The sequence below is a fragment of the Bos indicus x Bos taurus genome, chromosome 3 (assembly GCF_003369695.1).
Source record: "Bos indicus x Bos taurus breed Angus x Brahman F1 hybrid chromosome 3, Bos_hybrid_MaternalHap_v2.0, whole genome shotgun sequence".
NCBI classification, from domain to species: Eukaryota; Metazoa; Chordata; class Mammalia; order Artiodactyla; family Bovidae; genus Bos; species Bos indicus x Bos taurus.
In genome coordinates, this window is record NC_040078.1 from 21,328,484 (window position 1) to 21,349,390 (window position 20,907).

Genomic DNA, 20,907 nt, shown 5'->3' on the forward strand with positions numbered 1-20,907 from the left:
ATCTGAGGCCCCTATTTCTGTTACTTTGGTTTGGGTTTTCCATGGGATTAACCACTGGCATCATCACCTGCAGACTTTTATTGAGTGTCTACAGTATGTAGGTCATAATACTAAGTGGTAGAGATATAAAAAGCTAAGAGGCACCATGGTCCCAACTGCAGAAGTTTATAACCTAGCTGAGGAGATGAGGGTATAATGATAAAGTAATTATACTGGTTCCACAAAACATACCCCATACCAATTTATGGTTTATATTTCCTCCAAAAGCTGTAATACCCTAGGTAGCATAGGCTAAGAGTCACAAGCAGAACTAAGTGGAGTGGGTGAGTCTTGGTTTGTGGGTGGATTGTGTCTTCACTTGTTCGGACTCTTTGAGTAGTTGGGGAAATGGTATCACTGGTATCAACTCTCATTTTCCATATTCCAGATTGAGATAAATAAGGTTAGGAAGTAAAAAGAATCTGTTTCCCAGTCCTATCTTCTATTCCAAACTCAGGGAAAGCATTATTGCTTCCAACAACAAAGGACAGAAAAAAAGGAATAGAAAGAAATGACAGAAAGTCAAGAGTTATGTTCTCTTTGGAAACTGAGTTGATGCCTCCAGGGGGCAGCACCAAGGCAGAGAAATACACTAAAATCTCTCATTCCTCCTTCCTTGGGCTAGGGCTCCCCACAGTTCCCCACCATCACTCCTCCCATTCCTTCCAACTTTATTTTTAGCTGCCGGTGGGAGGGGGCAGGATGGGAGGGAAAGTAAAGAAAACAGAGAAGGAGAGGGACAGAGGCAGAGAGGACTTCTCACACGGACAGAGAACATCAAGGCATGGAATTCCCCCTCATCCCTCACCTGTTCTTGCCCCTGATGTTCCTGACAGGTGAGGGAGGTTAACTTCTTGGTTTCTGGTGGGAATGGAAGATCCACAGATTTTTGGCCTTGGGACCTTTACGGTTAAAATTCTTTGGGAGTTAGGTGGAGGGGTTAACTGGTTCTATGTTGTGTGTGTGTGTGTGTGTGTGTGTGTACGTATGTACATGCGTGCGATGCATGCATGGGTTTGCGTTCTTATGCCCACACATATGACTGCCTGGCAAAGGCTGAAGCTGTCCACTGCCTTGTGTAATATTTGTGTCCAATTATATAAAACTTTGTCCTAAACCTTGGAGTCGACCAAAAAGAAACATGACGTGAACTTCCACGTGGCTAGTCTGATTACTATTACCCGCCCCCACCCCTCCCTAATTCTCCCTATCCTTGGTGGTCTCTGGGCTCCTGAGGCATAACTAGCTAACAGTGTGGTCAGAACTCTGGGTTTATCTAACCAATGAGCTACAGTTACTGGTCATACAGCCCTACCAGCCTCCCAGATGCAGTAAGGCTCACATACAAAATATCTTTCTGAAAATGAGCATGTTTTGAGACAGAGCAATAGCCATTGGTGAAAGTGGTGGTGGGGTGGCCTGAGAGGGGTTACTTGAAGGAGCAAGTCGCAGGGAAAGAAGCATGGGAGGGACAAGAGGCCTGGAATTTTTTCTCATCAGTGCCCTGTAATCTTTGTTTCCTAAAATACCAGCTCTGATTTTAAGCGGGTTGGGGTTGGGAGGGAAGAGTCAGCCAGGACATGATTGAGGGGGTCTTCAGAGTGGGCTGAGAGTTAAGGAAGAAATGCAAGCAGGCAGGGGGCATCAGGAGGGGGATGAGTTAGGAAGCAGATGGTGAGAAACTTTGAGAGTGATGGGACCCTTGGAAAGAATGGATGGCAAACCATGTGTGTAGGCAGGCAAGTGGCTCCACCCAGTTAATTGCCACTGAGGTTTCCAGGGCTGGAATCAACCAGAGACCTAGACACTGGAGAAAGAGAGTGAGAGAGTAACAATGATACTGGGAGTTAAGAAGAAATGAGACCCAAACATGCAGTGTTCTCTAACCTCCTCTTGTTCTCCCTATGGTCCTGGGTTTGGGTAGAATTTGGAAAGAATAGTTTTTCTGGGGCTGCAGAAAAGCAACCCTCACTTGGCCTGGAGAGGAGGATGTGTAGGAGGAATGATGTAGAAAAGAGGAAGTTGCCTCTTCCAGGCATGTCTGTGAATGAGATTTCAAGGATAGGAATGGAAATACAGCTGTGCAACAGCATGGCAGAGGGCCACAGCTTAGACATCTCTACCCAAACACAGGAAGGAAATCATCCTTGCTTGGAGCTCTGAGTGCATGACATTGATGGAGTCCAGGGCAGCTTGTAAGACGAAGGGAGTTAGGCTGAGATCAGTATGTTCCCTTTGCAGCTTCTCTCTGGCTTTTCCTCTGTGTACTCATTAGCCTTTCTGACTGCTTCCTGCTAACCTTATGATCCTGGCCCCGTCAGGTCTCTGCTCCTCCTTTAACCTGGATGTGCATCGCCCACGCCTATTTCTAGGCCCACCGGAGGCTGAATTTGGATACAGTGTCTTACAACATGTTGGGGGTGGACGACAATGGTGAGGAGGAAACCAGAGGGCCGAGGGATTGGGACTGGAGTAGAGCTGTTAAAGGGGAGGCAAGGTGGATGGAAATATAAACTAACCTGGTTCTTTGGAAGTGACTGGGGCTCTAGACTTGCCGTCAACACGCCCTTTCCCTCTGGCCTATCTTAAGTGTCATATTCACACTGTGCTTGTATTCATTTCCTCTCCCCAGGATGCTGGTGGGTGCCCCCTGGGATGGGCCTTCAGGTGACCGAAGGGGGGATGTTTATCGCTGCCTTGTAGGGGGCTCCCACAGTGCCCCATGTGCCAAGGGCCACTTGGGTAAGAAGATTCCTCACTCTTCTAACCCCTAACCTTAATATACTAGTGGCTTTGATCCCTTACATCTCACTTCTTTAAAAAAAATTTTTTTTTGGATTATAGTTAATTTACAATGTTGTGTTATTTTCAAGTGTACAGCAAAATGGTTCAGTTATACATACACATATATCCACTCTTTTTCAGATTCTTTTCTCATATAGGTTATTACAGAATGTTGAGTAGAGTTCCCTGTGCTATACAGTAGGTCCTTGTTGGTTATCTGTTTTATATTAATAGTGTGTGTATGTTAATCTCAAGCTCCTAATTTGTCCCCCACCCCACATTTCCCCTTTGGTAACCATAAATGTGTTTTCTAAGTCTGTGAATCTGTTTCTGTTTTGTAAACAAGTTCATTTATATAGTTAAAAAAATTAGATTCCACATATGAGTGATATCACACCTCACTTATTCACCTCCATATCCCACACACTCCTCGTTCCTGACTTGATCCTGACCCCTTCTCTTCCTCTTCCAAGATCACCTTGAACTCGGTCACCCCATCTGTGACCTCGTGACCTCATGTTCTTCCACTCCCCTTCAACCAGGTGACCATCCACTGGGAAATTCATCTCGTCCTGCTGTGAATATGCACCTGGGGATGTCTCTGTTAGAGACAGATGGCAATGGGGGATTCATGGTAAGCTAAGGAAAGAGTGGTGGTAGGGTCTCTGAAGATTCGTGGTAGAGAAAAGGGCAGTCTGGCAAGGGAAACTGGTCTATGGGGAGAGGTCAAGGAGTTAAAAACCCTAGAAAGCAAGAAGGGAAATCTCGGGGAGTGGTCTCACTGCCTCCTTTGACAAGGAGCGTATTCTGAGGGTGCCCTCGCAAGCCTGTGAGTAACTGTTTCCTTTACCAATCCCCAGGCTTGCGCCCCTCTCTGGTCTCGTGCTTGCGGCTCATCTGTCTTCAGTTCTGGAATATGTGCCCGTGTAGATGCTTCATTCCGGCCCCAGGGAAGCCTGGCACCCACCGCACAACGTGAGCCAGGAGAAGGGCCCAAGTCCCCAGAATAGGGGGTGCAGGGTGGGAAAAAGATGGGGCTTCAGTGTATGATGCTTGACCAGGGACCTGCATGGCTATCCTCACTGAGACCTAATGTGTGTGCAAAGGCTCCATGTTTCCTAACAGATTAGAATTCAGACTCTTTACCAGGGTATCAAGACTCCATGAACTGATTTAGTTCAGTCACTCAGTTGTGTCTGAACTGATTTAACCAACTTCAGAACTCAACTCTCACTGTATTCCTCCATACCTTACACCTTGACTATAGCCTTCACTTCACTTTTCTTGTATATGTCACCTGTTTTTATACCTCCATCTCCTTTTATTTAAAGTGTTCTCCACCCAGATGCCTTTCCTTATATTCTCCTCAAACATCTCCAGTCTTCAATATCTTCTCAGCTGCTGCCTCCTTTTATTCCCCACCATCAGAACTGATCCTCTATTGTTCTCTCATAACATAAAATGGTGCTAAGTTTCTACTTGCGCTTAATTCCATCTTCGTTGTCTTTGAGTCAATTGTATGTATTCCCATCTTCTCTTTTATTCAGTTCTATATTTATCTAGGACTGGGTAATCTTCCTTGTATGTAAGAAGTGCCTAATAGTTTGAATTAAATATGCCCTCCTGTGACACAGTGGTAAAGAACCTGCCTGCCAGTGCAGGAGACGTGGGTTCAATCCCTGGGTCAGGAAGATCCCCTGGAAAAGGAAATGGCAACCCATCCAGTTTTCTTGCCTGGGAAATCCCATGGACAAAGAAACCTGGTGGGCTATAGTCTATGGGGTCATAAAGAGTCAGACACAATTGAACGACTAACACTTTCCTGTGACCTCTTTCCTTGTTGTCCCCGTGCCCAATATTCTTTGCCCCTCTGTTTACCATCACCGTTACCCCTTCTCCTAGGCTGCCCCACATACATGGATGTCGTCATTGTCTTGGATGGCTCCAACAGCATCTACCCTTGGTCTGAAGTTCAGACCTTCCTACGAAGACTGGTAGGGAGATTGTTTATTGACCCGGAACAGATACAGGTAAGAGAAGGCAGGATGGATGGGCATGGAGGGAAGAATCGGGGAGAGAGAAGATAAATGTAGGCAGTATCTTCAGTAGTATCCAGGTGCTCTTCTCCCCTCCCTCACATACTTTCTTCTCCTTCCCCCTGCCCATTACACACACTCCATTAGAGTGCACACTTTATTCTCAGGTGGGGCTGGTACAGTATGGAGAGAGCTCTGTCCACGAGTGGTCCCTGGGAGATTTCCGAACCAAGGAAGAAGTGGTGAGAGCAGCAAGGAACCTGAGCCGGCGAGAGGGACGAGAAACAAAGACTGCTCAAGCAATAATGATGGCCTGGTGAGACAGTGGGAAGGGGAGTTTGGGCGGCCAGAAGGGTTAGGGGAAGGTTTGGAGTGCAATGTGTACATCCCGACACGTGTTGCTTGCTTATGTTTGTTTGCATGCTAATCGTAGGTGAGTCTAAATTGCTCATCATTGCATTCCTCATTGCCTTTCTACAAAGTATCCGTCTGTGTCTCTCCACATTTCTGCTTTACGTCTGCAGATGGAATTCTGTCTGTATACCTTCACTCTCCCTTTTTTACGAAAAGATTTATTTGTTATTTGTTTATTGATTGATTGATTTTTGGCTGCTTTGGGTCTTTGTTGCCATGTGCAGGCTTTCTCTAGTTGCAGCAAGCAGGCACTACTCTTCGTTGCAGTGCACGGGCTTCTCACTGTGGTTACTTCTCTTGTGGAGCACGGGCTATAGGGCTCTTGGGCTTTGGTAGTTGCAGCTCAAGAGCACTGGAGCGCAGGCTCAGTAGTTGTGGCTCATGGGCTTAGCTACTCTGTGGCATGTGGAAACTTCCTGGACCAGGGATCAAACCTGTGTCCCTTGCATTGGCAGGCGGATTCTCAATCATTGAGCCACCAGGGAAGCCCCTCACTCCCACTTTGATGTTGGCCCTTGGGTTCTCCACCACTCATGTTCTCACCCATTTTCCAAACTCGACAAAACTGATCTCTGGGAAGACTCCCCTGACCTGACCATTCTTTATTCTATGTGCTGGTGGCTCAGCTGGTAAAGAATCTGCCTGCAGTGCAGGAGACCTGGGTTCATTCCCTGGGTTGGGAAGATCCCTTGGAGAAGGGAATGGCAACCCACTCCAGTATTCTTGCTTGGAGAATTCCAGGGACAGAGGAGCCTGGCAGGCAGGCTACATGTTTCATGGGGTCTAAAGATTTGGTTGTTACTAACACTTTCACTTTTTTCCCCTCACCCTTAATATTTATCCTCCTAAATACAATATTTGCTGAATGAATCTGTGAGTGGATGGATTTTATACTTATTTGCACTGATGATATGCTGCTCTGTATGTTATAGGACACCCCCACACTATGTGCCAGTCTGTATGCTAGACAGTTGGGGAAATGGGCTAAAAGGCAAAAGGTCTGACCTCAGTGAACGGCTGGCAATGTTAAGTACTGGGTATGTGTATCTATCTGCACACATCTGATCACACCTCACTCCCTTGTTTATCTTCTCAGCACAGAAGGATTCAGTCAGTCCCGCGGGGGCCGACCAGAGGCTGCCAGGCTACTGGTGGTTGTCACTGATGGAGAGTCCCATGACGGAGAAGAGCTTCCCACAGCACTACAGGCCTGTGAGGCTGGAAGAGTGACACGCTATGGGATTGCTGTGAGAATCAACTCTGGATCTGCAAGGATGGAAGGGGGTGGGGATGGTGACACTGAGGACTGGGAACTTAAGGAAAACAGATATTGATAACTTCCCAGACCACTCACAACATACAACTAACAGATTCCACCTTGATCTCCTGACCCCAGGTCCTTGGTCACTACCTCCGGCGGCAGCGAGACCCCAGTTCTTTCCTGCGAGAAATCAGAGCTATTGCTAGTGATCCAGACGAGAAATTCTTCTTCAATGTCACAGATGAAGCGGCACTGACTGACATTGTGGATGCATTAGGGGACCGGATTTTTGGCCTTGAGGGTAATGATTACCCTGGAGAAAAAGGACAGGGCAGGGGGAGTTCTGGGGTATAAGTGGGGTTCTGGAAAAAGTTTATTAGGTCAAAGGAGGAACCATCTTCCCTTATATTGCCTCAATGTTTTCTTACACTCCAGGGTCCCATGGAGAAAATGAAAGCTCCTTTGGGCTGGAAATGTCTCAGATTGGTTTCTCTACTCATCAGCTAAAGGTTGGACAGACTCTGACCGCCCCCCCATGACCCCTCTCAACATCTGACTCCTTCCAGCCTCTAACTCAGACAACTTCAATCCCAGTGCTCTTCTACACTGCCCCTTTAACTAATGTCCTTGCTGACCTTCCCATGCCTTTCCAACCGACCCCAGTCTGCCCTCAGTGACCCTCTCACTCCTGGAGAGTTTTTTCTTCTTATTCCCCACTGTCTTTTCAGCGACCCTATCTGGTTCTGCCCTACAGGATGGGATTCTCTTTGGAATGGTGGGGGCTTATGACTGGGGGGGCTCAGTGTTATGGCTTGAAGAAGGTCGCCGCCTCTTCCCACCACGGACAGCCCTGGAAGATGAGTTCCCCCCTGCATTGCAGAACCATGCAGCCTACCTGGGTGAGTAGCAGAGAGCTGCAAAGGATTAGAGGGTGGTGGGGAAAAATGCTTCCCCAGTGGGGGCTATCAGGTACTTACTGCTAACTCATGCAGTTTCTCACTGATCTGCTACTTTCCTTGAGACCTCCTTCTGTGCCTTTAGGGAACCATCCTACTCTGACCCCATTTTCTTTCCCTGTCACCCCTAATTCCTTGTCCACTTCTAGGTTACTCTGTTTCCTCCATGTTTTTGCGGGGTGGTCGCCGCCTCTTTCTCTCAGGGGCTCCTCGGTTTAGTCATCGAGGAAAGGTCATCGCCTTCCAACTTAAGAAAGATGGGGCTGTAAGGGTCGCCCAGAGCCTCCAGGGGGAGCAGGTAGGGCATCCAAGGTGGGGGGGTGAGGCCCGTGGGTCCCCAGGGACTCCAGGCTGCTGGGGGAGGGACTCCAGGCTGTGGGGGAAGATGGTGAAGGGGCAAGAGAGGGGCCTTAGAAATGTGTGATGAATTCTGGTTGTCAGGGGTCTGAGGACCAGATCGGCAGGTCCTTCCCACTTGTCCATAATCTTGCCTTCCCTTTCCCCTGGGATCACCACTGCCCACCACTCTCCAGATTGGCTCGTACTTTGGCAGCGAACTCTGCCCATTGGACATCGATGGGGATGGAACAACTGATGTCTTACTTGTGGCTGCCCCCATGTTCCTGGGCCCCCAGAACAAGGAGACAGGACGTGTTTATGTGTATCTAGTGGGCCAGGTGAGACTTACTGGGATGCCCTAGAACTTGTCTGTGGGGGGTAGAGGAGGGAGGGGAGGCACACACATTTGAGGGCTGGCCGACAGGTCAGGACTCTCTGATCAGCACATTCGGTCTTCTCCTCACCACCACCAGCCATCCTTGCTGACACTCCAGAGAACACTTCAGCCAGAATCCCCCCAGGATGCTCGGTTTGGCTTTGCCATGGGTGCTCTTCCTGATTTGAACCAAGATGGTTTTGCTGATGTGGCTGTGGGGGCGCCGCTGGAGGATGGGCACCGTGGAGCCCTGTACCTCTATCACGGGGCCCAGAGAGGAGTCAGGCCGCGTCCTGCACAGGTCAGAAGAGCCCCGATGAAGCAGGGGCATGGTGAGGGGAAGGGGGTACACACCCTTTTCTTATCATTGTTCCCCTGGGCTTGAGACCCAAGCTGAACAAGTGCCTTTTTTTGATTGTTTATTTTTATTTATTTATTTTTGGCTGGGCTGAGTCTTTGTTGCTTTTGTAAGGGCTTTCTCTCATTGTGGTGAGTGGGGGCTACTTTTGGTTTAGGTGCTCGGCCTTCTGACTGTGGTGGCTTCTCTTGTTGCGGAGCACAGGCTCTAGGCTCTCAGGCTTCAGTAATTGTGGCCCACAGGCTCAGTAGCTGTGGCTCACAGGTCCGAGTGTGCAGGCTTCAGTAGTTGCAGCACGCGGGCTCAGTACTTGTGACTCTTGGGCTCTAGAGCACAGGCTCAGTAGTTGTGGCACATGGGGTTAGTTGCTCTGCAGCATGTGGAATCTTCCTGGACTAGGGATTGAACCTGTGTCCCCCGCATCAGCAGGTGGAGTCTTATCCACCTGGGAAGTCCAACAAGTGCCTTTTTTTTTTTTTTTTTTAATCAGTAGTCAAAAACGTGAGGCAATGGGGGCAGGAAACATATCGCTATACTAGCGACTCCTGAACACACACAAGTTTTTTTCCTTCCTCCTCATGCTTGAGTGGAGAATTAGAAAAAGCCGGATCGGATGGGAGGGCTCAGAAACCAGGTGTGTGAGTCCCTGTTCAGTCTCTCCTCTCTCCCTCTCAGCGGATTGCCGCTGTCGCCATGCCGCAGGCCCTCAGCTACTTTGGCCGAAGTGTGGATGGCCGGCTGGATCTAGATGGTGATGACCTGGTCGATGTGGCTGTGGGTGCCCAAGGGGCAGCCATCCTGCTCAGGTGAGCAGTCGCAGCTCAGGCAGCAGTGGACAACATGGCACAGCTGTTAAAAGCAAGGGCTTTGGAGTCACAGACTTACATCTGGCTTCTTGATCAACTTACTCTGCGCCTCCATTCTCCTAGTTTATAAAATGGGAATAATACCTATACCTGCTTTATAGGCTTGTGGTGAGGATTAAATGTGATAATCTGTACAAAGATCTAAACACCATGCCTAGAGCACATGGCAGGTGCTTATTGAATATCAGCTATTAGCTTACTTGTGTCCAAAGGTTCAGGGCAGGCTGGCTCGTGTGTCGCCCAGCTCCTTATTCTTTCTTTTGACCTCAGGGAGGCAAATACTGGAGATCACCTTTCTCTAAGGGCTTTCCTCCCATGTCTAGACTTTTTTTCCCACCCTGTTCCCAGCTCCCGGCCCATTGTCCGCCTGGCCCCTTCACTAGATGTGACCCCGCCGGCCATCAGCGTGGTTCAGAGGGACTGTAAGCGACGAGGCCAGGAGGCAACCTGCCTGTCCGCAGCCCTTTGCTTCCAAGTGACCTCCCGCACTCCTGGCCACTGGGATCGCCGATTCCGTGAGTGACTGGGCAGCAGTCCAACCCCTCCCTGCCCTAGTCTTGGGACCCCTCTCCACCCGCACTCTTGCCCACCCCATTCAGATGTGCGGTTCACAGCATCGCTGGATGAGTGGACAACCGCAGCCCGGGCAGCATTTGACGGCTCTGGCCAGAGGCTGTCCCCTCGGCGGCTCCGGCTCAGTGTGGGGAACATCACTTGTGAGCAACTGCACTTCCACGTGCTGGTGAGGAGTGGGCAGGAACTGCTTGGCATCAGGGCCTGGGAGTGAGAGGAAGGCTGCATCAGAGGGGGAGATTCTGTTGGATCGGCAAGAAATCTGAAGTGGGAAAAGTGAGAGAGTTCAGACTTTGGAGGCAGGCTGATCTGGGTTTGAATCCTGCTCTGCCGTTTAGCACCTGTGCATTCTGGCAAGTCGCATCACCTGCAAACCTTAGTTTCCTTGCCTGAAAAGGGGAGATTAATAATAACAACGTTAAAGGAGTTGTCTTAGAATTAAATGTAATAGTATTGATAAAACCTTAGGACAGTACCTAGCACACAGGAAGTGCTCAGTAAATGATCAGTGTAATTATCACATTCTACCAAGATTCCTGGGTCGTCCTCCCTTACCCTGGTTCCCCATGAGCCTTCACTCTGGTTTCTCTCAGGATACGTCAGATTACCTCCGGCCAGTGTCCTTGTCTGTGACCTTTGCTTTGGACAACACCACAAAGCCAGGGCCCATGCTGGATGAGGGCTCACCCACCTCCATCCGAAAGCTGGTCAGCAGTGCCAAGCCCCGCTCTGCCCCCGCGTCACCACACTGCGCTTCTCAGGGAATTCAAGAGAAAGGGGTGGGGGCAGACATGAGATCACAGTGGGATCTGACCTAGGCACCCACTCTTCTCTTTTCACTTGTCCTCCAATCCCATTCCTTTCTCCCATGCCTTCCTCTCAGTCCTCAGCCCCTTCTCTCTCCTCTAGGTCCCCTTCTCCAAGGACTGTGGCCCTGATAACGAATGTGTCACAGATTTGGTACTTCAAGCTAATATGGACATCAGAGGCTCCAGGTGGGATGGACATGAACAGGCCAAACCGGGCTGACTTGAGACAAACCAGAAGGGACTTGAAGGGAGATGGAGGGTTGTTTCTTGCCCAGGGAAACAGAAATGAGACTTCTGGCTCCCCTTCAACTCTGGGCTGCCCTTTATCCACCATTCCTAGGAAGGACCCATTCGTGGTTCGAGGGGGTCGGCGGAAAGTGCTGGTGTCAGCAACTCTGGAGAACAAGAAGGAGAATGCCTACAACACTAGCCTGAGCCTCAACTTTTCCAGAAACCTCCACCTATCCAGTTTCACTCCACAGGTGCCCTTGGGGAAGGGAGTTCAGGGGAATCAGGGAAGGAGGAAGACAGTTGGAGTGCTGGCTATGAGGGCCTCTGGGAAAGGCTGTGTTTAGAGGCTGCAGGCAAGAGGGCAGTCGCAGCCCCAGCACGGCCTTCACCCTGCTTCCTCTGCTCTCAGAGCAACAGCCCAGTGAAGGTGGAGTGTGCAGCCCCCACCCCGCATACCCGGCTCTGCAGCGTGGGGCATCCTGTCTTCCAGACAGGAGCCAAGGTGAGTCGGGGCCTAGGATGAGAAGGGGGCTTTGAGAGATCAGGGGCTGGAATCTGTGGGGCCTGGGAGTTTAGGGAAGGAGGCTCACAGATGGGCTCCCATTCCTCTGTAGTTGTCCCATGAAGAGAAACCTACCATGTCCCCATGTCCCTTGCCCCTAGGTGACCTTCCTGCTAGAGTTTGAGTTTAGTTGCTCCTTTCTCCTGAGCCAGGTCCTTGTGAGGCTGACGGCCACCAGGTGAGAGGAGTGGGCATCTCCTCCCAGCCCTCTCCTGTTAGGTCTTGATGCGGGTGGTGTGGGAGTGAGAATGGGGGTGGAAGCACCATGACTCCCTCACTCCAGAGAAGGGGGTCTGAGACAGGGCTGGGATGTGAGCCTCCCCTTGACCCTACAGCAGTAGCCTGGAGAGAAACGGAACGCTTCGAGATAACACAGCCCAGACCTCAGCCTACATTCAGTATGAGCCTCACCTCCTATTCTCCAGGTATGGCTCAGCTCCTCACTGGGACCCCATTCGGACCCCAGACTCGTCCTCTTTATGTTCGCTCCCTCTCCCTCCATGTGCTTCAGTGTTTCTGAACACCAAACCCCTGGGTTGCCCCATCTTTTTGGCCTTAATCCCACTCATGCTAAACCTTCTCTTTTAAGCATTTCTCCTTCCTAGGTATGGGTATACCTATACATCCTAGTTGTAGGGCTTTGCTGGGCCCTGGGGGTTGGAGCTGGGGTGGTGAGATGTGGCTATAAAGTTTATGCCAAGTCTGTGTCATATGTCATTTCTGTCTTTGCCGTGTACCCCCATATCTTTATCCATGTGCTGGCCCTTCCTACCACGAATCTGTCTGTGTGCTGATCGTGTGCCCGTGTTTCTGTGTCATGGCTGTGACCATGTACTTCCTGACTTGGTGTCTACGCAGTGAGTCCACTCTGCACCGCTATGAGGTTCACCCATATGGAACCCTCCCAGTGGGCCCTGGCCCCGAATTCAAAACCACTCTTAGGGTGAGAAGCCAGAGGGGCCTTGGCATGAGCAGAGGGATGGAGAGGAGTCCTGGGAAAAGGATGGGAAGGGTCTCTCTTAGATTTCAGTGGCATCGAGGGTAAAGTGGAATAGGTGAGGAAGGGTCTTTCTCTGTCTCTCACCTCTTCCTTTTCCAATCCTCCTTTTAGGTTCAGAACCTTGGCTGCTATGTGGTCAGCGGCCTCATTGTCTCAGCCCTCCTTCCAGCTGTGGCCTATGGGGGCAATTACTTCCTGTCACTGTCTCAAGTCATCACTAACAATGTGAGTCTGGCCTGGGGGCCTATGGAACCCTGCCACCTTGATCTAGCGGACTCCCTCAGCTCATCTGCTGGGTCTCTGCTCTCAGGAATCCTCCCTCTCTGGCGAGGAGGGGAATTTCTTTTCCATATCTACCTTCTTTGAGAAGAAAGAAAGGGATTACCCAGGGAAGAACTTCAAGAGTGTGGGTGGTGTGCTCCTGCTCAGCCTGGAGGGGCCGGCCTATTGCCATCCAGGGGATCCCTCAAGTTTGCTCTTCCTCTAGGCCAGCTGCACAGTGCAGAACCTGACCGAACCCCCAGGGCCCCCTGTGCATCCAGAGGAGCTTCAGCACACAAGCAGGCTGGTATGAGTCACAGCGGGGTGAAGAAGGTTTCCAGAGCAGGAATGGAGGGATGAACGGTGGAGTTCAGAGCTTTGGGTGGAAGGTAGAGCCCGGAGTGGGGCATGGGGATTGTTCCCCCTCCAGGGTCCTGATCTGTCTCTCTCTTCTGATAGAATGAGAGCAATACTCGCTGCCAGGTTGTGAGGTGCCACCTTGGGCGGCTGGCAAAGGGGACCGAGATCTCTGTTGGACTACTGAGGCTGGTTCACAATGAATTTTTCCGGAGGGTAAACGTTTCCTTTTCTACTACTCTCCCCTGCTGCTGCTATCTGGAACTTTAGCATAGGCATTTCGGAGACAGACTCATGTTCAGGTTTGAGCTTTGCCTCCTACTAGCAAAGTTATTTCATTTTTCTAAGCTTCTTTCTCCTCATCTCTAAAATAAGGAATAAAATATCTACTTCATGAGGTTGTTGTAAAGAACAAACTAATGAGATGCACTCATTCAAAGCTAGTTACTGTTCTTGTATTTTCCTCCATTTATCATCTCTTAGTGTTATTATCCGGAGAAGTCAATGGTACCCCACTCCAGTACTCTTGCCTGGAAAATCCCATGGACGGAGGAGCCTGGTAGGCTGCAGTTCATGGAGTCGCTAAGAGTCGGACACGACTGAGCGACTTTACTTTCACTTTTCACTTTCATGCATTGGAGAAGGAAATGGCAACCCACTCCAGTGTTCTTGCCTGGAGAATCCCAGGGACGGGGGAGCCTGATGGGCTGCCGTCTATGGGGTTGCACAGAGTCAGACACGACTGAAGCGACTTAGCAGCAGCAGCAGCAGTGTTATTATCACTAAGATATATAGGATACCTAAATTCAATCAATCCATCAAATGCCTACTATATAAAAGGCCCTGTGTTATATATATATTCCCCTGTGACTACAGAGAATATCCCCAACATTTAGCATCATGGCTTCCCAGATGACACTAGTAAAAGGTTCCCAGGTAAAGAACCTGCCTGCCAATGCAGGAGACGTAATATATGCGGGTTTGATCCCTGGATTGGGAAGATCTCCTGGAAAAGGAAATGGCAACCCATTCCAGTATCCTTGCCTGGAAAATTCCATGGACAGAAGAGCCTGGCAGGCTACAGTCCATGGAATTGCAAAGAGTCAGACATGACTGAGCATGTCTAGTTAACTCATTATACTGATTTAATATATTTTTATTAAATGAACCAGTAAAGAGTTGATATTACATGTAGGATATGCATGGAGGGTAGTGGGAAGTGATATTGTATAGTGAAAAGGATCTAAATTATGAAAATTCTTTAAAGCTGAGGAGTTGAATTTAACATGATAGGTAGTCAGGAGTCAGTGTGAGTTCCTTAGCAGGGCAATGACATCTTAATTATAACAGCTGTTTAGTACTAGGGGTTTATATTGTACTTTCCTATGTGCCATCTACTTTGAATAATATAAGATCCCTGGGATGTAGGCATTTTTCAGGAACGTTAAGTCTGACAGACCATCCTTCCCTAAGTCCGGTTCTCTCTTTATCTCTCTTTGGTATCCTTTTTTCATTCATTCATTTACTCTTTTAACAAAGGTTTATTGAGAAGTTGTGCTAGGCACTAGGGACACATAAGTTACTAACACTTGACCTCAAGGATTTTATAGTTCAACAGAGATGAAAGAGAAATAAGCAGAATATTATAACCTAGTCCAGGGTGATGGGGATTAGCAGGAAACACTTTTCTACTTCCCAGAGGGGACAACATCTAAACTTCAACCTGAAGGAAGGGTAGGAGTTAGCCAAAAAAAAGGGGTTGAATGCATTTAAAGAGGAGTAGAGCACCCAGAGTCTATGAAGGGCCACAGGCTTTCCATCTGTTACCCTTCTTCTCTTTCCCTATCGCTCTCCAATCTTTTCCTCTGCTCTTGAGGGTCCTGGAAGTTATCCCCCAAGCCTCATCTTTGCCATTAGGGTCCTGAGACCTGTTCCACCTGATGATGTTGTTGTTGTTAGTCGCTAAGTTGTGTCTGACTCTTTTGCAACCCCATGGACTATAGCCCATCAGGCTCCTCTGTCCGTGGGATTTCCCAGGCAAGAATGCTAGAGTGGGTTACCATTTTCTTCTCTAGGGGATCTTCCTGAACCAGGGATCGAACCTCACTCTTCTGCATTGGCAGGCGGGTTCTTTACCATTGAGCCACCAGGGAAGCCCAGTCATGGCTCACTTTAAATCTCTTTCCATTCCACAGGCCAAATTCAAGTCTCTGACAGTGGTCAGCACCTTCGAACTGAGCACTGAGGAGGGCAGCGTCCTATTGCTGACTGAAGCCTCCCGGTGGAGCGAGGTGGGGCTGGAGACTGAGTTTGAGAGCTGTGAAACTAGCAAGGGTGGCGATAGCATCAGGGTCCCCGTGAGCTTGTTCACAACAGGGGTGTCTTCATTAGGCAGCATTCAGGGAGTCAGAAGTGGTCAATCAGAATGGTGGATCCCCCTGCCTCCATTCTGACCTGTTTCTTCCCTTTTATTCTTCTGTTTGGGGGCTGAGTTTGCTACAGTGTGGGGTGAAGCTAACTGGGCAAAAGGGTGCAAGTAAAAACCAGCGCTCCTGTCTATGCAGAGCCTCCTGGAGGTGATTCAGTCCCGCCCTGTCCTCATCTCTCTGTGGATCCTCATTGGCAGTGTCCTGGGAGGGCTGCTCCTGCTTGCTCTTCTTGTTTTCTGCCTTTGGAAGGTAAGCACTGCTGAAGTGGACAGTATGGGGCATGGTGCCCATGAGTTAAGATAGCCTTCATTACAGCAGGGAAAACTGGGTTTGTGCTGGGCAACTAAGCAGGCTGTGGGTGTCTCCAGATCTCCTTCACTGTCTTCCACGAATCTTAGTTGAATTAAACCAAAGCCAAATAATATAAATTTGAATCTCATTTTTGGAAGCAGAACAAAACTGAAGGCTTCAGATACCTCTAAGGGCCTTTGGCAGGGTCTCCAGGCAGGGCATTTGGTGATGACTCTTATCTCTTTCCCTACAGCTTGGCTTCTTTGCCCGGAAGAAAATCCCCGAGGAAGAAAAAAGAGAAGATAAATTGGAGCAATGAACGTAGAATAAAGTCCATAAAGACCTCTCTTGCAGCTTCTCCAAAAGACTTGCCTAAGAGCAGAAGTTTGAGGGCTCAGATGGTGCAAGAGGAAGAGAGCCTCTGGACTGTCTCCCCAGACCTGCAGCCTGACTTGACTTTTGAGTCATGAGGATGCTGCTGGCAAGAGATGAGGCCTCACCTCAGACAAGAAGGGCTGGCACTAAAACCAGGAACATTCCCACCCTGTGCTTCCCACCTTGTGATCCTGGCTCCAGAGCTTACACTGGGGCCTTAGTGTAGGGCCCTTTTTTCCCCTGTCCCTGAGAATCAGCATTTTTTTGCCTAGGTCCCTAACTTCTTTCAGATTCCCACACTACATCCTCTCTCACAGTTTGGAAAGGACGAGGGTTATCTTCCACCATTCCCCCACCTCTCACCTTCCTGCCTTCTCCCCACTCCACAGGAGTGCGCTGACGTTGGCTTGCACGAAGTAAAGTCAACATCTGCTGCTTTCCTGTGGAGTCTGGTGATTCAGAGGGCCGGATGGGGAGAGTCAACAGGAAAAAAGGAGGGAGGAGGAAAAGCCACAAGAGACATTCTGTACAATTCCAAGAAACAGAGAAGTCTTTAGACAGGCAACTGCCATTCCCCCTGAAACCCGAGACTTTCGTGATGCAGTCGCCTGCGCTTGCCCGCCCTCAGGTGCTGGTGAAAGGGAACTGCTCCAGGCCTGCTGGGCAAGGGTTTCCCAGCTCTGCAGCCTTCCCTGGGAGCAAAGCTAGGGCTGAGTCCCAGATTCTCTGGAGCCAGGGGCCCCCATGTGGCTAGAGCTGGAATAACAGGGAAGACTGCATGCCCCTTCTCAGGCCGCACACCCTCTTGAGCCCTCCTTGGAGCCTCCTTATAGAAACTAGAGAGAAGGGACAGGATTGCTGCTTGATGGTAGGAAACCCTTTCACCTTACTAGATTTGGGAGGCAGCAGCTCCAAGGGGTCTGAACAAGTGGGGTCTGAATTAAGGAAGAAGCTGAAGGTGGCGGCAAGAGGTCTCTGGGAAGCCCCTTACCTGTTTGGCACTGGTTATATAGCACAAATAGCTCCTAGGAAATATTCCAGCCATACCTTGTGAGGCTTCTCTGGTGGCATCAGTTTACCAGCCCTTGCTTGATGTTTACTGGAAATTCTCAACTTAATTTCTATCTCTGAACAACCCCCACCCCCAACTCTCCCTTTTTGGTCATGGCCAGTAAAGAGAAGTGGATTCTCCTTGACAATTGGGTAACTTGCAGTTCTTTGCAACCAAGACTCTGGATACCAAAGTCAGGTACTGGTTTCCAGAGAGCAGCTCTGACAGACACTTGAAGAATCAACACCCATTTACAGCCAAGGAGAGAGGGGACCTGACCAGGCAGTTGACTAACAGCCACAGATTATCCTCCAGGGCTGTTCTTGAGATCTGGTCAGAGGGTTTATTTTGACTTGTCTCTGACCTTTTACAGACAGCATTGTCTCTGTTTCCTAAAAAGGTGGACAGTTTATCAGATGGTCAGAACAAATAAAGTTCAGTATCAAATGACTTCTGGTTCTTCTTGAGTTCCCTGGGATATAAACTGCTCACAAATTGTGAGAGGTGGAGCCTTGATTCACCTGAGACCCTATACAGTTGAGTCCCTGGAAGATGAAGTTATGAAGGATTTGAAGTGATTTCTGTGACTCTCCTACTGGAGATGTGCCCTAGCCTCCTGCAATCCTCACCTGCTTATGTGAGCATAGAGTGTAAAATGTGTAGGTTTGGTTTGGTAAGCACATACACCTAGATCGAAATTCCAGGTCTGCCATTTATGAGCTATATGGCCTTGGGCAAGCCATGACTACCCTGAGGTTCAGATAAGAGGCTGTGTAGAACAGTGGTTAAGAATGAAGACAGACTTGAATTTAAGCTATACCACTTGAAGGGCTTCCCTGGTGGCTCAGTGGCAAAGAACTCATCTGCGAATGCAGGAGATGCGGGCTCGATCCCTGGTCCAGGATGATCCCCTGCAGAAGGAAATGGCAACCCGCTCCAGTATTCTTGCCCGAGAAACCCCATGGATAGAGGAGCCTGGCGGGCTACTACAGTACATGGGGTTGCAAAAGAGTTGGACCTGATTTATCGACTAAACAACATACCACATAAAACCTGTTGGACATTGAACAGATTTAACTTCTCTAAGTCTTTACTTTCTTGACATTAAACTTATTAAGGTTCAGACTTCCCTGGTGGTCCAGTGGCTAAGACACCATACTCCCATTGCAGGGAGCCAGGGTTCAATCCCTGGTCAGGGAACTAAATCCCACATGCTACAAGTAAATATCCCACATGCTGCTACGAGGATTGAAGATCCCGCAAGTCACAGTTAAGACACGGCTCAGCCAAACAAATATTTTAAAATAAATGTATTAGGATTGTGAGAACTAAATGAGGTAATTCAAGTAAAGTGAACGTATAGTAAGTACTCAATAAATTGTAACTACTGTTATAAAAATAATTTGTTATAACCTACCCTACATAACCTGCATTGTGAGGACTGAGGAGGTATATTGAAGCACCAAGTGATGCTCATGATCTGGTGACTTGCCTGCTCTTCACAGACTCTCCAGATTTGTTTTCCTATGTGTTATTATCTCCTGCCACTAAATCTTACCCTATGCCTCATCCCCTTTGAAATAAGCCCTCAAGTCCAGAAAGACGATAATTAGGTGATTAACTTAAGGTTCTAAAGGTAGAAATCCGATTGACTAGATTTCTTTAGACACCCAGGGTTCTTCTGTTATCCTCAAGGGACATGGCTGCTTCAGCAATAGGCTTCTAGAGACCATGTCTCTGTCTTTGTTGCGTAACCCTGAGAACAGTGGCTGTTCTAGCTTATTCAGTTCAGTTCAGTTCAGTCACTCAGTCGTGTCCAACTCTTTGCGACTCCATGAATTGCAGCACGCCAGGCCTACCTGTCCATCACCAACTCCCGGAGTTCACTCAAATTCACGTCCATCGAGTCAGTGATGCCATCCAGCCATCTCTTCCTCTGTTGTCCCTTCTCCTCCTGACCCCAATCCCTCCCAGCATCAGAGTCTTTTCCAATGAGTCAACTCTTCACATGAGGTGGCCAAAGTATTGGAGTTTCAGCTTTAGCATCATTCCTTCCAAAGAACACCGAGGACCAATCTCCTTTAGAATGGACTGGTTGGATCTCCTTGCAGTCCAAGGGACTCTCAAGAGTCTTCTCCAACACCACAGTTCAAAAGCATCAATTCTTCGGCGCTCAGCTTTCTTCACAGTCCAACTCTCACATCCATACATGACCATTGGAAAAACCATAGCCTTGACTAGACGGACGTTTGTTGGCAAAGCAATGTCAGGCAGGACAACCATTCTGTGGCAAGCTGGTGTTATTTTGTAGCTGGAGGATCCACGGTGGCTCTCAGCACGTAGGCTATCATTTCATCAACCTTTATGGAACACACTGTTTCTGGGTCAGGGACTGAGGCCATGGTTATGTTGACAGATTCCCCCTCCTTATCCCGAGTCAGCCCACAAAGGGAGATGGATATCCTCAAAGACTGGTTCATCTCATTCTCTCTCCACGATTAATATTTTTCTCCACCTAGAGATCTCTCTCTTCTCTGCTGCTCAGCTCCAGGATGGGACTTTCTCTAACTCCAATCTATTCTTCTATAAGCCTGTTACCTCTTCGTTTGAAGCACAGCCAGTTTGAGAAGCAACTGTAGAACAACAAGCTTGCCTCAGACACACAGAAAGGTGTTGCTCAATGTTTCTTATTGTTGTTCCTTTGTTCCTTCATTCATTACTTTGTTTATTCACTCATAAGACGTTAAGCACCGACGACAGAGGATGAGATGGCTGGATGGCATCACTGACTCGATGGACGTGAGTCTGGGTGAACTCCGGGAGTTGGTGATGGACAGGGAGGCCTGGCGTGCTGTGATTCATGGGGTCACAAAGAGTGGGACACGACTGAGCGACTGAACTGATGTGCTGCTGCTGCTGCTAAGTCACTTCAGTCGTGTCCGACTCTGTGCGACCCCATAGACGGCAGCCCACCAGGCTCCCCCATCCTTGGGATTCTCCAGGCAAGAACACAGAAGTGGGTTGCCATTTCCTGCTCCAATGCATGAAAGTGAAAAGTGAAAGTGAAGTCCGACCCTCAGCGACCCCATGGACTGCAACCTTCTAGGCTCCTCTGTCCATGGGATTTTCCAGGCAAGAGTACTGGAGTGGGGTGCCATTGCCTTCTCCAAATATGTGCTAGGCAATGGGAATAATATAAAATGCAACCTCTACCATCAAAGAGCTCAGTTTAGTAGGGGAAACAAGCATGTAAACAAATAATGGCAAATACAGAGAGCTTGTTGCTGGACAACAGTCACACACAAGAAGTGTGTCACATACAAGAGGCATACTTTTTTTAGGTGGGGTTGGCAGGACTTTAAAAGTTTACAGAAAAAATTTTTTTATGTCTTGAGGGGCCACCAAGTGTGAGAGGAGATATTCCAGGGAGGATTAATCACCAGTTGGAAAGGGAACTGTAGATTAGAACAGCCTCCACATTAGGCTATTTGTGAAAGTAGTGAGAGATGAGACTTGAGAATGTAGGGTGTGGCTCCTAA

At 48.9% G+C, this 20,907-nt stretch overlaps 1 protein-coding gene across 1 annotated transcript; it reads left to right on the forward strand.

Annotated features, from left to right (window-relative positions):
- The first annotated feature begins 70 nt into the window (after positions 1-70).
- On the forward strand, positions 71-17,818 carry ITGA10 (integrin subunit alpha 10). Its single transcript, XM_027535119.1, has 30 exons — positions 71-875; positions 2,361-2,472; positions 2,672-2,781; positions 3,366-3,457; positions 3,684-3,798; positions 4,726-4,853; positions 5,027-5,175; positions 6,370-6,520; positions 6,670-6,835; positions 6,970-7,043; positions 7,289-7,433; positions 7,640-7,788; positions 8,024-8,167; positions 8,303-8,506; positions 9,239-9,369; positions 9,778-9,944; positions 10,029-10,171; positions 10,596-10,709; positions 10,912-10,997; positions 11,152-11,293; positions 11,452-11,544; positions 11,706-11,782; positions 11,940-12,029; positions 12,463-12,547; positions 12,716-12,829; positions 13,092-13,172; positions 13,325-13,438; positions 15,418-15,513; positions 15,787-15,900; positions 16,196-17,818. The coding sequence occupies exons 1-30, from the start codon at positions 824-826 to the stop codon at positions 16,259-16,261; spliced, it is 3,504 nt and encodes a 1,167-aa protein (XP_027390920.1). The 5' UTR covers positions 71-823; the 3' UTR covers positions 16,262-17,818.
- The last annotated feature ends 3,089 nt before the right edge of the window (positions 17,819-20,907 follow it).